Below are 17,798 nucleotides of genomic sequence, written 5' to 3' on the forward strand. Positions count from 1 at the left end.
TTGCCCTAACATTCACTGTCCATACTCACACTTTAATAATGGTTTGAAGTTGTGTACCTAGAACCAGAATAAGTCACCACTTTCAGAAGAAAAGGGAAAGACTTGGAAGAGCATTTTTTTTAAAAATAATAACATGCATATCACTATTTCACGATTTGCCCTGTGAATGCATCCAATAAACATAGCAATTACACGATAATCCACCTTCAGCATATTTTATGGTCTTAGATTAAGGTACCAAATCTCAATACAATTGAGGCATCTGATTATATTGATGTGAAAACAGAAACGAGATCCAAAAGAGCAAGGTTTTGCACCAGCGACATTTAATTAAGATTATTTACACTGGCACTGGAGGCTTGAATATTCTACCCCATTTGTTTTTAACCAGTACAATTCCATTGTGCATTGGGTTCAGCTACTGGAAAACCCCAACCCCTCGGAACAATCGACTACAATCTCAAGTATTTTGTGCAGGAGATGAAATGATAAAGCCAAACATATGCGGACTTGATGGTAGCATTTGGAAAAAAGAATGTTATACAAAAGGAGCTTACTGGCTGAAAATACTTCTGTGGTATTCAGTCGTTACAATTTGTTACACACTCACAAGCCATACTTGAAATTAGAATGCTTCATATTTCAAATGTAGATTTCATACAAATGTCACTAAAAGGCTTTTGTATGAATCAAAATTCTGACACTCTTCACCAGGACCATGTGCGCATCAGCTTGATCTTCAGGTATCAAAGTCTTCAATCTTTCCAACAGCTTTTGAGGTATAACAAAAAGTGCCATTAATAGTTTCTCCACCAAGCTCTTCGAGTTTCTCTTAAGAAGGGGAGATAACTGAGGGCCAGTCACCCACAGAAGATATTTCTGCGCCAGCTGACAAAATGATCTCTGGATGGGAATTTCTTGTAACTGAACATTTCAACATACAGCTTGAATGTGGCAGGTAGAGGTACCAGGGCCCCATGATGAGTTCTTTCTCCAAGTTACACAGAAGTTAATAGTTTTAAAATTCTGTGGCTTTGCCTTTCTGTTCCTGCTTTGAACCACGACCAAAGGAGTTTAAACTTGTGTGCATATGTGATCCTGATTCGCGCTACCAAAACAGATAGATCACTTGTATGGGTATCACTACACTATCCACTGAGTCTCAGGCTCAATATGAAGGATGGGTTATCGAATCAGTTTGGGGGAACAAAGCTATATTGTACTCCCTCCCTATCAGCAAATGCTAACAGCCATGAACTCGTTACTGATGCAGATATTGCAGAAAATAAGAAATAAGGATCCCTATTGGCGTGTTCTTTGACAAGATCGCTTCAATTCTACAAACTGAGGATCTGTGAGTAGTTATTGATCTGATTTTCAGCGCCTTGGGACGTCCTCCCAACGTGAAAGGCGCTATACAAATGTGATCTTGTTGCTGTTGAGTTTAGTGTTGAATGCTTTAAAGCATCAATTTGAGTTGTTTTCCCCAAATGTTCATTGGGTAGATCCATCACATGGTTTATACTGAGCCAAACAAGGCAACCATCAGAACCAACTGTAAGGTCAGAAGGAAATTCAGCTGGAATTTTCACTTTTGATTTTGAATAAGACTATTGCATAAATTATGTGCAAGTATATGCCAGGTGATGACAGCATTGGACTTGACTGAGATGTCACTTGTAGTGCTATATTAACTGTCTAGGTTCACGGAAAAAAATGGGTACTTGGGCAATAGAACTGTATAGACCAGAGCTTGGAACAATGAAGCAGTGAAATTTTTGAAAAATATTACTCTGATTACCTTAATTTGCTGATCTTGGAATTGCTATAAGACAATCTGTTCTGCACTAGGATGTATAGAAGAAATAATTAGTTGAATGCAGGAAATAAATTGTATTGAGATTCTGCACAAAAAAACCACTGAATGCAAAAAATACAACGAATACATAAAGCTTGGTACAATGTGCAGAGAATGAGTTTCTTATATATTTAAATGTGCAATGCATTCAATAAACAAACAAGGTTCTTAAAAATTAATGCAGCCCCATTATCTTGTGGGGGATGGTGGCACATGTTTTATTCACTAAGGCACAAAAAAAGACGAGGTAAATTATAAGCAACTTGGCTCCACGTTTACACAATACACTGTCCATGGTGTATTACTGCTTCTGGAAGGAGGCCAGTGCTCATAAGTTGTTTGCAGTCAGCTTTTGGCTTGTTTCCTCTTCATAACTAGTTCAGCCAATAGTTTGTATCTGGTCATGCACTCTTCCTGCAGGAGAAAATAAATGCAACCATAAGATTGACGGACTATTTCATAAGTAATGTATTTTTAATCTTTGTTGCAAGCATATTTTAAAGATAGCTCCAATGTTTTAATGAGAAGAAAGTGAAGGGTCAAGACTTCCAGTTCAGGATTATTCTAGTACTCAGAATAATAGTGAGCGCAAAGTAGGTCAAGAATCAATCATTAGATGAAGCAAAAGTCAGGCTTGAAAAAAAACTTCTGATTATAGCAGAAAGATAAGAGAAATGAGGCGCTTCACGTCTGCCTACGTGAAAAGGTTTTTGTATTATTGTTTAGTTAGTGTAATAAATTTTGATTTCAATATAGTGAGGATGAAGGAAAAGTACAAATACGTTTGCAAACACAAACCAGTTCTTCACAGACTCAGCTATGAATGTTCTTAATAACTTGTATTGTCACAATGTTGACGTGGACAGCAATATTACAGTAGAATCATAAAATGCTGCAGCACAGAAACAGGCAATTCGGTCCATTGAACCTGGTGCATTTTGTTCCTCATTCACTGACCGGAGGCAGCAAAAAAAATCTTCTCTAAATGTACTCTACCATAAGTAACCCTTCATAATCTTAAAAACCTCTCAGGTTTCCCCTTCTGTGCTCTGTAACAAAAAAACTTCTCAAGTCTTTGTTCATAACTGAATACCTTCATCGTAGTGAATCTACACTACAAAAATTCCTTTGCTTACAGGTACTCAACACAGACCAGTCTCTTGACTGTTCTGCCAATTTAAATTACAACACCTGCACAATTTCAATACACATTATTTTACATTAATTACAGTGTTTGTTTAAAATAGCCTTGAATTCCTCTGACTTTTGAAACATTTTCTATAAATGAAGTCACATTATAACATTTATTGGAGAATGGATTTACTGTATTCATAATTATTTAATCTTAGCCTTCCTAATATTTTGAATGTAGTTCATTCTCCAGCCAGGAATAGCCTTTCCCGTCATGCCATTCATGGTTGAATAACCTGCCAACATTCACATGTCACAAAATAGCCACCTGGGCAAAGAACCATTGAACCATTCCCACAGTGGAAAGAAAAAGAAGTTAAATACTTTAAGGAGAGGGCAGAAAATAGGCAAGAACAAAATGAGAAACTACCTTTGTCTTTCCTGGTACACATTTTGCTATTTTGTCCCAGCGTTCAGCAGTTCCCTTTGGATGTTGTTGTAAGGCTAGCTCGAGCAGTTTTTGTTGATTCTGGTTCCAGACCTCAGTCGTTTCCTCTGAAGACCGAAGTTTCCCTTTCCTTTTCTTCTCCTCATCACTATCATCATCATTATCTAGTTCTGTATTATCAAAGTCCCTCTGACGTCTTCCTCGTTGCTTTTGTTCAGGTTCTGGGATCAAGAAAGCTGTCTCTGCTGGTTTTGCTATTTTCCGTTTTCGAGGTCGGGTTTCCCCTGACAGTGTCCCGGTGTAGTTATCTTGGCTATTACTATTTTCAAATTCATCCTCATAGTCTTCTTCAATCTCTTTCTCCTCTTTCTCTTCTTCCTCTTCTCTTTTGCTGATAATGTCATCAGGGGGAGCGATTCCATGTTTCTCATATTTTACAGTCTGAGAAGCAGTTTTGAGTTCATATAGTTTTACTGTTCCTAATTTAAAAAAACATATTTGGGGTTTAGTAACACATGCATTTCATAACCCTCAAAGTTTTACCTCATGTTTATTATATAACAATAATCCTTGCGGTTGATATAGCGCCTTATCACATCTTCGCGACGTCTCAAAGCGCTTCACAGAATATACTATGAGGTGACTGTATAGCTTGTGGGCGAAATGTGGTAGGCACTTGTGCACAGCAGTTTCCATAGCTGAGTAAGAAGGTTGTGGGCTCAAGCCCCACATCGGGACTTGGAATCACATAGTCTAAGCTCCAAAGCTGTGGAGGGTTGGGGGGAATCTGTTTCATTGTCAGAGGTACCGTCTTTTGGATGAGACGTGAATCTCAGGTCCCATCTACCTGTTCAGGTGGACGTTAAAGATACTGTGTCGATATTCGAAAAGAGAAGAGTTTCGCCCAGGGTCCTGGCCAACAATCCCCCTCAAATCATATTAGTCACTCACTCCATGGCTGTTTGGGAGATACTGCTGTGTGCAAAATTGGCTGCAGCATTTGCTCACACTCAATCCGCTTTAAGGTGTATCCTGTGAAGCACTTTGAGAAATCTCGACGTCGTGATAAGGCATTACACCAAATGCATACTTTTCATTTAGTTGGCAGACATTTCACTGTCATGTTTAGAAACCAAACCCAACAACTGGCCTCATTGGTTTAATCGAATGCTTAAGATATAGTAACAAAAATGGTAACTGAGCATCATTACAAGTATGGAACATTTTGGTATGTTTAATGGTATTAGTCCAGTTACAACAATTAGAGCTTTAAACTTGAAGGTTGAGAACTAGTCTACTAAAGCAAAACACTATGGCTGCCTCAGGTACCAATCAGGGAATTTAATAATTAAGAGACAAGAAGTTTATGAGTAATGGCGAGTGCTAAAGAAGATGGCTTCAGTCTTATCAACATTGGGCTATGCAAAGTTTTAGCTCTTCTAGTTCCTGACGCTGCTCAATGCAGACAGACTGAACAACACTCGTGGGTTCACATTTCTTGCGGAACAAATATATTTAATCTCAGCAATACTATGAAATACACATACCTGGAGTACTTAAAACAGAATCCTTTACTTGTTTAGCTTTAGTTGTCACCTATATTAAAGCAAAACAAAATGTACAGTTATGCAGTTTTTAAACATTTAATTGAAATCCATCACAACAAAGTTACATTTATATAGTGCCTTTCATGTTGGTAGGACATCCCAAGGCGCTGGATAGTTCAGGGTTTGCACCTGAGCTGGGGGTTGGAATCAAGAGGGGTAGAGGGTAGGGCTATGATGGAGGGTAGCCAAAAGCACGATCAAAGAGAAAAGTCTTGAGACGGGCCTTGAAGGAAGCAAGGGAGGGACTGAGGCGGATGGAGTCCCAGAGAGTGGGGCAGAAAAACTGAAGGCCCGACTGAAATTGGTGGGGCGGATAGGGCAGGGGACATGAAGCAGACCAGTGCACAGTGAGCAGACAGGTTGGTATGGTGTTAATAGGAAAGCTATTGCATAGAATAAATCTTCATGCATAACTGTGTTACACCTAGGTTTTATAAATAAGGGCATAGAATGTAAAATCAAAGAGGTAACGCTAAACGTATACAAGTCAATAGTTAGACTGCATTTGTGTGCAGTTTTGGTTGTGCCTCTTTAGGAAGGACATCAAGGCAATTGACTAGAGGGCATCAATTTATGATGACCATAATAATATTGCATTTGATATAGTGCCTTATCACATCTAGATGTCTCAAAGTGCTTCACAGAATATACTGTAAAGTGAATTGACTGTATATTTTGTGAGCGAAACGCGACAGACAATTGCGTACAGCAGTGTCCCACAAAGATTGAGTGACTAAATTATTATTTTTTGAAAAAAAATTCTTGAAGGGATTATTATCCCTGGTAAAGCTATCCGCCATTCGACCAACAACCAAGTTCCTACTTAGTGCTAAGTAAACAGAGGCGTGTGGAGTAAGGAAACTTGCCTAAGGTTTTGCCCTGCCCGGGAATCGAACCCGGATCCTCTTGTTTTTGAGGCGAGCGCTCTAACCACTAAGCAACAGGACTCCACAGATAAGATAATTCAGCACAAACCTTCTAAATATTTTCAGCTATTCAACGGATAAACTTTCTTAGCTATTGGGGGAAGGTGCCTAAGTCCACTAAGACACGGAACACCAACAGGAAAAAGTCAAACCACAGATCCAGCTGCTCAACTGAAGTTTTCTGCTTTCAAGAGATAAAACAAAGAATCAGCTAATTGGGGCTTGGGTAAAGTGTTTGTGAGCAAATGATTTGAGTATGATGCAAGGATTATTTCTCATATGCGGTCCCAACACAACTGGGGTAGAGCAAAGAATATAATTGACATAACTCAAATTTCTGCTGGTCTGTGACAAATTTTAAGGGACTGTGAGGCCTCACCTCACCAAAAATAACCGAGCTTTAACATTCTTATAGCTACATTGCCTTCAAGCAAATCAGTTTATTACATCAAGCACATATATAAACTTAATTCTTCAACACATCACACACCACTGAAAGCTATTGTGAGAGCAATTCACAGAGTGGGGTCCATTGAACTCTTCAACTGTTAAAAAACAGAAACTGCCAACAGATGGGTCAACCATACTAGGTGAAACTATGCTAAAGTTAGCCAACTGACGGGCATGAGCAGAACAGTGGGGTAAAAGAATAGAGAAATATTGAGGTGCTGGGTAACTAAGGGATTTATAGGAAAGAGTGAGCACACTGAAACTGATCCATTGGGAGACCAGAAGCCAGGGGAAGCTTACTGAAGATTGACTAATGGGCATGCAGAGTTTGGTGAAGTTGAGGTTGTACAGGATTTTGTATCAGCTGGTGCTTATGGGTGGAGGAACTAGGGAGGTCAGTGAGGAACGCATTTCAGAAGTTGAGTCAGGAGGTAACAAAGGTGTAAATGGGTATTGGTGGTATTTGATGTAAGGTTGTTTCAAAGAGCTTCACAGGATATGCTGTAAAGTATAGCAAATGTGCCTTTTTTTTAGGCAAATGCAGCAGCCAATTTGTTCACAGCAGTGTCACACAAACAGCCATGAATGAAGTGAATGACCAACTTTATTTGGTCGATTGTTCAGGACCCCGGAGAAATTACCTTCTCTCTGCAAATAGAGTCCTGTAGCTTAGTGGTTAGAGCACATGCCTGCGTCAGCAGAACAGTGATGCAGATCACAGAGCTATTGAGACGCTGGGTAATTAAGGGTTCGATTACCAGGCAAAGCAAAAGGTTGGGCAAGTTTCCTTGCTCCACACGTCTCTGTTTACCTAGCAGTAAGTAGGAACCTGATGGTTAGTAGATTAGCGGATTGCTTTTCCAGGGGTAATAATAACATTTTTTTAAAAATAATAATTTGTCCCACAAACGACTGTTGTGCACAATTGGCTGCCGCGTTTCACCAACAAAATATACAGTCAACTCAAAGTATATTCTGCAAACCACTTTGAGATGTCTCAAAGACGTGATAAGGTACGATATTAAATGCAAGGATTGTTATTATTATTAATTAGTGACATGAGGTCCTTAACAACCACCTGAATAGGAAGACTGGTTCTCGGCTTAACAACCTACATTTTAAATGTTGTTAACGTTTCATCCAAAGGACATAACCTTTAACAATGCAGCACACCCCCAGCTATATTTTGGACTGTCAATCTAAATTATATGAGTTGGAAGTCCCAACTTGGGGCTTGGACACACAACCTTCTGACTAAAAGGAAAGAGTGCTGGCAAGAGTTTGTAATATGATCAATACAAGGATTCCAAGAACATTATAACCTTGTTAGTCTGCCTCGTAGAGAATTATTGATTGAAGGTGTAGATATTAACCAGGTAATTCCACTAATTGGTTTTATAAAAGTAGCTAAATTCAAATTTATCCCGTAAAACAGCTTTGGATCGATCAATTAACATTGATTTCCTTTAACTTTTAACGTTTGTGCTCTACAAATTATATCCGAAACGTGTAAGGAATAAGTAATTTTGTTCTAGAATTTTAGTGGTTTCATTTACATGCAAATTATTAAATAGAAACCCAACTTCACATTCCTAAATTTCCATTTTTATTAAAGCTATACATTCAACATTTATTCATTGCATCTAGGATACTCCTCCTTCAACATTTTATAGTGTCTGATTATCAGAAAACAAGTCCTCAAACTTAGTTTATAAATTAAATCATAATGTACACTATTGTACCCCTTCCTTCAGAATTTATTTTGGCATTTAAAACGGGAATCTACAGCTTGATTTGGCTACTTTGTAACAAAACACAAGATTATATTGAAATGATAAAGGCATCATTGAGCCCTATCAAGCGTCTTCCCGACGTGAAAGGCGCTATACAAATGTAATCTTGTTGTTGGTGTTGCTCCTTTCACAGAACATTTAAAATGAAGGGTACATTTCAGCAGTTACCCATTCCTTTTAATCTCCTGAGGAAAATACTTCTGATAATCAGAGATTATCAAAACTCCACCATTTATCCACCTAAGTAACGTTCTGTAAAGCCTTTCTTAATTAAAGCTTCATTTTTTTTAAACTCCATGAACAATAGGTTTGCTTTTTGGAGAATGAACATATTTTGAAAGAATTACTATCCCTAGAATATCAAGGGGTTTGGTATGTTGTAAGTTGTCCCTTGTTGGTCCTTCCATCGTGCTGAAGGCAGATCTCTGTCAAATAGCTGAGAGGAAGCTCTATAGAGTCAAAGTTTGTCAAAGCACATTCATTTATTCAGGGATTGGTCCCTACTTTGCTGTGCTGCTGAAGTTCAACACTTCCAACTTGTGAACCACTGCTCAATAGGTAGGGGTACATGTCCAGGCTGTGAACTGGGCCAGGCTGGTCAGCAGTACACTACGCCACATGTCCATAGACATGAGGTCAACTTCTACATTTTTGCGGATGATACCTAACTGTACCTCTCCGCTTCCACCCTCGACTCCAGGACCACTGCTGTCCTGACAAAATGTCTGTCAGACATCAAGTACTGGATGAAAGGTAACTTTCTTCAGCTGAACGCTCCTGATTGGCTCCCGTCAGCGCCTCCTCACCTCAGGCGCTGACAGCATCACCATCCATGGATGCACACTCCACCTTACTAAGCCAGTCCGGAACCTTGGCATCTTGTTTGACTCTCAACTATGCTTTCTACCCCACCTCGTGTCATGACCCACTCTGCATTACCCCACCTCCGCAACATCACCCAGCTCCGCAGGCTGCCGAAACCCTCACACACGCATTAATAACATCGACGCTGGCTATACAAACTCCTTGCATGTTGGCCTCCTCAACTCCTCCCTCGGTGTTTCCGACCCAAGCTGGGGATCGGGATTGGGGAGGGTGGAGGGCGGGGGGAAGCAGGGAGATCGAAAGCACGGGCGAAGAGGACGGTCTTGAGATGGGTCTCGAAGGAGGCAAGGGAGGGGGCGAGGCGGAGGAACTGCAGGATGGAGTTCAGGTGAGACCGGGCGACGTGGGGGACGTGAAGCAGGCCGGAGCCCGCTGAGCGGAGAGCGCGGGCCGGATGGTAGGGGGTTAGGAGGTTGCAGAGATCGGTGGGAGCAATGCCATGGGGGGCTTTGAAAGTGAGGACCAGGATCTTGAACTGTATCCTCCGTGTGATGGGAAGCCAGTGGAGATGGGCGAGGATGAGGTTGATAGGGTCACAGAGCCTGGTGTAGGAGAGGACATGGGCTGCAGAGTTCTGGATGATCTGCAGTCTGTGGAGGGAGGAGTTAGCTAGCGTCTTGGGATGTCCTCCCGACACGAAAGGAGCTATACAAATCTAATTTTGTTGTTGTTGATGAAATACCAGCCAGCGTTGCTCATTAGCAGCTTTTGGAGATCAGTCATTGGGGGCTGGATTCTTCCCATTTGGCTCCTGTTAATTCTGCAAGCCCAAAGCCCAATAAGTCAGATAGTCCTTGACTGACACTTGGCAGTGTTTGTAATAGTAAGAGGCACACTTGTAACTGGTTAAACAATATCCCGACACACACCCTGGGATCCCTTAGCCTTCGGGGGAAAAGAAGGTACATATTCCACACCAGATAAACAGAAACATCATTCACACATGGCCTCTCAGCAGTTTGGTTTGGATACTCTTAATCATGGTGCTGGATTTCCACATGGGTCGGACATTTCACTGACTCAATAAATTATACGTAATATGCTACTCGTTTTGTTAAATTTAGGCAAACATGTGCTACAAAGAAAACAGAAACTACATTTTTACAGAAAACTTCACTAGTGCATAATTATCACCCGTTTTACATATTCAAGGATGAGCTCAACTACCTTTAGCTGAGCAATGACAAATCATGGATGACTTTTTCCTCTGGTAGAGATATCCATTATCAATTTCCATAACAATTTCCTATGTGTTCATATTACATTTTTAACATACATCTTCAAATCCTAGTCTGATCATGGAATTGCTGCAATAAACTGACAATTAAAATAGTGCATTTCGCCCATAAAATACACCGTCACTACACTTTACAGTTTACTGTGAAGCGCTTTGAGACGTCTCGAAGACGTGATAAGGCGCTATATCAAGTGCAAGGATTATTGTCATTATTATTGTAGAATTGAAAATATATCCCTCAATCAGAAGTCCTTGACCAACGCATATCTATTTGAGCTGCGTAACAGAACGATGGGTTACATCACCAAAATATTGAGTTTAGATTCCCAGAAGTCCTACTTCAAGCTGTAGAGTGTGCTAGTCAAAGAGCACCAAGAGTACTGTACTCAGTTCTGATTGCCATGTTGTATCATGAGAAACTGTCCAATCCCTTAAGGGAGGACAGTAAAACTCACACAAGTCGTATCAGCTGTTATCATAACATTCAATATGATTTACACAAAGTCCGAGTTGCAAGCAAACCTGCGCAAGTCATATAAAATCCGATTTAATCAATAATCCACACTGCGCATGCGTAATTCAATCCAGCCGGTAAGTAATGTGTCAAGATTACGTTTCTCGCGTTTCAAATGCAGTCAGCCGGCTGCATTAGAACAGCCTATGTGTCGATGGGTAAGGATGTCATTCAATGCAGCCAGTAAATTCAGAAGTAATGGAGGACAAGGGAGCTGTGTTACGAGTTAGGAGATGATTAATACGTCTAGCGCGAAGAAATTTAAGTGGTTTTGATAGGAAACTGAATGGGACTCAGGTGCATGTATGACTTATGTGAGTTTTACTGTATAGTAGAAAGCAACAATTTGATTTTCAGGGATGAGTTATGGGAAAGGAGTAGATAAGTAAGGGCTTTTCAGCCTTGAAAAAGATATCTCAAAGGGGATCTTGCAGAGGTTTATATTAAAAAGAAAGTAAACCGAGAACACTACTTTAAGATACACCTAGACAGAAGTATAAAAATGCACAGGTTAAGGATCATTCAGAGCAATTTTAGAAGACACCAGAGGTTTACATAGAGGTTAACACGAGGAATGGGAATAGAGGTAGGTTGGTAGAGGTTAGAATAATGGATGAGATGGTTTAGAGTTGAAATAGGACAAGGTGTGGAGTTTCCTTACTCCACATACCTGATAATAATCGCTCAAGAAAAAATAAATAATAATTTGGTCACTCAATCCACGACTGCTTGTGGGACACTACTGTGCGCAATTGACTGCCGCAGTACTGGGTCCGGCCTCCTCCGTGTCCCCCGAATTCAACACTCCACCATCGGCAGCCGTGCCTTCAGCCACTATACCCCGAAACTTTGGAACTCCCTCCCTCAACCCGTTCGTCTCACCCCCTCCTTCCCCATCTTCAGGTCGCGCTTGAAGACCTTTCTTTTCTACAGTCACCTTCCCCCTCCCCCTGGCTCAGCCTTGGGTTTCGCCATTGTTAAGCACTCTTGAGACGCCGCCCTGCGTGGAGGGCACTATATAAGTGCAAGTTTTTATTGTTGCTGTGTTTCGCCCAAAAATACACAGTCAATGCACTTTACAGTCTATTCTGTGAAGCGCTTTGAGACATCTTGAAAATGTGATAAGGCGCTATATCAAATGCAAGTATTATTATATATATTTATTACGATCAAATGGGCGAAAGGGCCTTCTTCAACTAAATTTAATTAAGATAAAGAAGTCCCTTTGTGTGATCTTATAAGTTTGACTTCTTCCCATTCCTATGGACTTCGCTAGTAACAGACTTCAGAGTTAAACATGTGTGCAGACCTGGGAAGTGGGGCACATATGGCAATTAATCTAGTTTCATACAAAACTCAAGAGCCAGTTAAGTATAACAGGGCAGGTGTGAGTGAGATGGCACGGGCAAATTAAGTTTAATTTGTGCAGCCACAACACTATAATTTTGCTTTTATAACAGTACCATATGGCAGACATATTGAAGGGTTATAGCCCTGGAACTCAAACTAACAATCTTCTGGCTGGAAAGCAAAGTCCTAGAACTTGACCAGAGAATTGTACAATGAAAGAGAGAGAGAGAGAAAGCACAGCCGGGAGAGGAGGAGGAGACAGGGAAAACGGGAAAGAGGTGAAAGGGAAAGAGAAGTCAGAAACAGCAAAGGAGGAAGACAGAAACAGAAGGAGGGAGAGACAAACAGTGAGAAGGATAGACTGAAGTCGTGAAAGAGGAAAAGAACAGCAAAAGATGCATGAACAGATCGGGGTGATCTGTGTAAATTCATCTTCTTCTCTTTGCAAAATATCTTTATGTTAGCTAATAAATTTGAACTCACAAGAACTTAAGAACGCATAGAAATGAGAAACAACTATATATACCATAAAACATATCGAGGAAAAAGGTCTTTGCTCTTCAAAGGTTATTATAATAATAGAAATAATCCCCTCAAAAAAATTGTAAAAAATAATAATTTGGTCATTCAATCCTCGACTCTTTGTGGGACACTGCTGTGCTCAATTGGCTGCTGCGTTTTGCCCACACAATATACAGTCAATTCACTTTACAGTAAATTCTGTGAAGCGCCTTAAGACGTCTCTATATCAAATGCAAGGATGATTATTATTAAACAAACACCATGTTATCTATGCATTCCCACATCTCAGCAATTCAACTCTTGCCTGAACCACACAAACCATTCTGCTCAGCAGAGTAGTCATGAAATCTCATTGAGTCATTTAATTGATCATCTCTGTCTACACTTTGAATCTGAGTTTCCAAATATTTGTCTTGTACTATTTTGAAGCAGTTCATTAACACTATATCAACTACTTTTTAAAGGAGAACATTTCCTACAAAATTCTGGATGCGAAACATTCTTGTAACAGTCTTGTTAATTTATCTCTGTGCTCATATTCCAAACTAAATCTCACACCTAGATTATTTATGCCTCTCAGCAATGTACAGATCTGGATCATATTCCCTCATAATCTCTTCCCCAATAAAATAAAGTTCAGCTCTGCAAGTCTCTTCTTGTAACTTAGACCCTCAAATCCTGGAATTATCTTCACATTTAATATTTAACTCAGAATTTTAGAGTAAGGCATATTTTTTGGTATCACGCATAACTAACCTTTTCCTTAAAGTAATTTGTGGATTACTCCAAAAATTGCTACAGCGTTTCCTAATGAGTTATTCACTTTCAGTCATGTGAGTTAGAGAAAAGGTAGATTGAATTACTCTTCTTTAGAAGAAATTGTCATTCTTCAGATTAAATTATCCTCCGTTGGCCACAGGAAAAGATGTCATGAGCAAACCACAAAGACATTAGTCTCTTTTAAATACTTTCATTCACATGACTTTCCCATTCAACTCACCACAAAGGGAATATCCCCCTCCCCACGTAGCCACATTCGGCTTTTTTTTCAACTGCAGCTTGATTTAGCAAGTAGGCAAAGATAGTGCTATCCCAAATGAATTTAAAATAATATACTGTTGGGTAGGCTCCCGCACCAATTCAGTGTATTGAGCCACATTGATCAACCACAACGACAACTTGGATTATATAGAGCCCTTTACCTGGGGTAGAGTCCCGGAGCGCTTGATCAGAGGCTCAAAATTATTCCTCGTCTTAGCCTTGAGACTTAAAATTTTAAAATGATGAAAAACTTTTGAAAAGTCTTAAATTCAGTCTTATTTTGAGGGCTGCCTTTCCAAAATAATCCCCCAAAAGTGCAGAAAAACAGTTTCCAAATTAAGTTTTTCATAATTCAGTGTGATCTTTAATTTTAAGACAATGGTCTTTAAGTGTAATAACACAATGAATCATTTCACCCTCAGGAAGGCTTCACATTTATCCTTAACATTAAGATGATCTGAACTGCAGCAGTGGTAGACTGCCTAATGCTCTTGCTTAAAGAAAACAATATATATCAGCGGGGTTCCTGCTCTGCTCCCGATTGCTATTCAGTGTCTAGCGTGTGTGCTTGTACGTATGCCCATGCACAAGAGAGAGTGTAAAGAATAAGTAAGTATTTGACGGTTGCTGACACCCTCAAACACCAGGCACTGCTTTTAGAAGAGGAAAACAATGAGAAAAACAAAACAAAAACAACTGAGTAAGAGAAACCTAACTATAATAATAATAATAATCCTTGCATTTGATACAGCCCTTTTCATGTCTTCTAGAATTCTATGATTAACAATAGGGAAAAGAAGTAACCCTGCATGACATTTTAATACTAACCCAAGAATCCAAACAATACAGCTTGATTGTTATGGGAAACAAACACATCAAAGAAGTTTCCCTCTTTTCGTGCATTTATCACCTTTTCTTTGTATCGTATTATATTAAATCATACCAAGTGCTTGAGAGGAGATAGGCAGAATCTTATACGTTTAAAGTAGAATCAATATCATAACAGGCAAAAACAATAAATACCTTTTCATAATTCTCTCTGTATCATGTCCACCCCATGCAAGCTCACAGGCATAGAAAGCAGATGTTGAATGAGCAGAGACAGACAGAGCGATTGTGCAACATGGGAAACAAGAGACAGAGCATGCACAAGCAGAGAAGGGATAAGTGAGAGGAGGAGCACATGTGGACAAGGAAATAAAGGGGCAGTGCGCACCTGGGAAGAGCCAGAAGGTTGCTATATAATAATCCTTGCATTAGATATAGTGTCTTAATGTAATAATAATAATCCTTGCACTTTATCACACCAGACGTATCAAAGCTTCACAAAATTGACTGTGAAATGGAGGGACTTGTGTACTTCTTGGCAAACGGGCAGCACAATTGCACAGAGCAATATTCCTTCCCTTTTCAAATAGTGCCATGGGATCTTTCCGTCCACCTGAATACACCCCCAGCACCGAACTGTGCCATCTTAGATTATGTAAGTTCAGCTCCCGATATGGGACTTGAATCCACAAACTTCTGACTCAGGGGCAAGAGTGAGCCAAGCTGACACAAGTGTCATCACGTCATCAAGTACTTCATAGGAATTGCTGTATTTTGTAAGTAAATGCAGCAGCCAATTTGGACACAATGTCCCACAAACAGCCATGAAATAAATGACCAATTTTATTTGAGAGATTTTCGCCAGGACATCAGGTGAAATTTCCTTCATTTTCGAATAGGGCCATGGGATCTTTAACGTCCATCTGAAAGGGCAGACTGGACCTCAGTTTAACATCTCACTAATTTATAATATATGTTCAAAATCTACAAAAAAAATGTCAAAGTGTGTCTTCTTAAAGAACATTACGTAACCAAAAGATTAATTCTGAAAGGCTTTCTCTAAAATTTCACCATCTTTTTCTTCTTCCCATTCTAGTATTGGCCTACCTAGTCACCTTATCTTAGCATTAAAATTACATTAAGATACAACTTTCATTACCAAATGACCAACCTAAAAACCTCTGAAATACAACTTTGGCCTGGCCAACTGCTGGTTACACTGATTTCTTCCCTTCCATACTTGCTGTAACATATATCACAGTAATTCCAGTTAAATAACTAGACAGCTCTAAGCTTGCCTGCAATGCTCTGTCTCATAAGATTCATTGACTACGTTGCAGCTGTTACCTGGTAAAACCCTAGACAGTAAAATTCTCTTTGATTTTTTTGTATGCATATAAAAGCGACATGAATCAGTGTTCCCAACCTGTTTGGTACAAAGCCCGTTAATCATTTCCTCATCTTTTCTAAGACACATGGGACAGCTTATCTAACTTCAGTCCTTTTACCACATGCTGTCAGGCACCACAATAATTAGAAAGGTCTGCTAGCATCAACCCACCTGTCTGTTGTTTTGTTTCCTACCTGAGTGTAGACAGTAAATCCCCTATCAGACTACTATCACGGTTTGAATACGAGAGATTAGTGACCACAGAGGGAAACGGATTCAGTTTACATGCTCAGGGTTGAATGAATGATATTACTTTACAAATAAGTCATTCAAGCTTTCCCTGCCTCTACTTTAGCACTGCGGTAGTTAATAATCATATTACAGTCTGGTCAGCTTGGCAGACAGTTAAATTCGTGACTTTTTCTGTAGAAGAACGAGTCAGATGTTAGTCACACAACGTAGTGCAAGCACTTGTGGGACAGAAATGAGAGCTAAGCCTGGAGCTACAAATGCAGCACGGAAAATGGGTCAAAGAACAGATGTGGGAAGCCAGAAAGAGAATGCTGGTACAGGTAACTGGGTCAGAACCTGGGATCTCTCATTAGATTAAAATCTAAACTGGTTTAAGCAAATATCTGATGAAAACCAACAGATTAATACCATATATCAACAGGCATGCAAGATCATTCACTGCATCTAACATTCTAACATCTACATCTTATCTGGATACAACAACACTGGTTGAATCAAAGATTTTGATTGCATTTAAAACAGTTAATACAAGCACTTCAGGCAACTGTTGCAAATGAAAAAAATTCTGAAAACTGCACAACCAGAAAAATAAAACTATTAAAACTATTTCAGGAACATTCAGAAAAAAACTTTTTTTAAAAAAAAACCTACGGAAATAGATCAATTGGGTATTCAATAGAGGCATGAAGCAGTCAGCAAAGGGGCCTTTTCAGGTCTAGGAAGAACCTTTGTATGGCACAGCAACATAAATATTCATCAGTTTTGTTTTGAATAGTGATACATACTAATTGGGAAGCAAAGTGGTTTCAATTTGTCCAAAACAAAATTACTGATTTACCAAATCAAGGGAACAAACCATGGTTACATTTGGTAATCCAATTGTTTTGAAAATATGAAAGGGAGCAAGTTCTACTCATAGTTGATTTTAGTTTTAGAATTGGGTTACTGTTATTTGACTTATGGTATTTTGATAAATGAATATTAAGGTTAGTAAATTACTGCTTCTTTTATAATTATTTTCTTGAAACAAAATGGACCCTTTGACCAATGTGATACCACATTTCAAAAGGAACATTGGTTAACAAATTAAGAATGGCATTTTTCTGAATAACAAAATCAATTGCTCTGACAGGAAAAAAATTACTTTTTAACTATACTATTTCCAAATAATTAATCTAATAAATTTAGACACAGGTTTTTGTTATGGATTAATGCAATCATGTTTTGCTTCTCAAGTAGTAAATTACTGTTAAAGAAAATGACTGATGAATGTGTACATTGCAGAAGCCAAACAGAGGTTCTTCGAAGGCCGAAACCACCCTTGTTCAAGAATGACCCATTCCCAATTACAGATTGTGAATTTGCAAACTTTATAGATCACAGAATTACATTAAATCTTATGCACAAGTTACTTCTTCAATATCCCATTACGTAACACAACAAAAAAGAGCAATTGTGGAGGTTAATGAAATAGTGGTACTTGTAATGATTTTAAACTTTGAACAATAAATATAAGTTTTATTCAAAAACTGGGGGAATTTCTATGGTTCACAGACATTAATAAAT

The 17,798-nt window shown here is 39.2% G+C and overlaps 1 protein-coding gene across 1 annotated transcript in view; it reads right to left on the bottom strand.

Moving 5' to 3' along the window:
* Positions 1-309: 309 nt before the first annotated feature.
* Positions 310-17,798, bottom strand: part of dnajc1 (DnaJ (Hsp40) homolog, subfamily C, member 1) — a 110,890-nt gene continuing 93,401 nt past the window's right edge. The window contains exons 10-12 of the mRNA XM_042331904.1: positions 4,985-5,033; positions 3,420-3,916; positions 310-2,272 (exon numbers count right to left, since the gene is read on the bottom strand). Of these exons, the coding sequence (XP_042187838.1) occupies positions 2,204-2,272; positions 3,420-3,916; positions 4,985-5,033 (615 nt within the window). The 3' untranslated portion in view covers positions 310-2,203. The remainder of the gene's footprint in view (positions 2,273-3,419; positions 3,917-4,984; positions 5,034-17,798) is intronic.

The sequence above is a fragment of the Callorhinchus milii genome, unplaced genomic scaffold, assembly GCF_018977255.1.
Source record: "Callorhinchus milii isolate IMCB2004 unplaced genomic scaffold, IMCB_Cmil_1.0 Scaffold2, whole genome shotgun sequence".
Taxonomy (NCBI): domain Eukaryota; kingdom Metazoa; phylum Chordata; class Chondrichthyes; order Chimaeriformes; family Callorhinchidae; genus Callorhinchus; species Callorhinchus milii.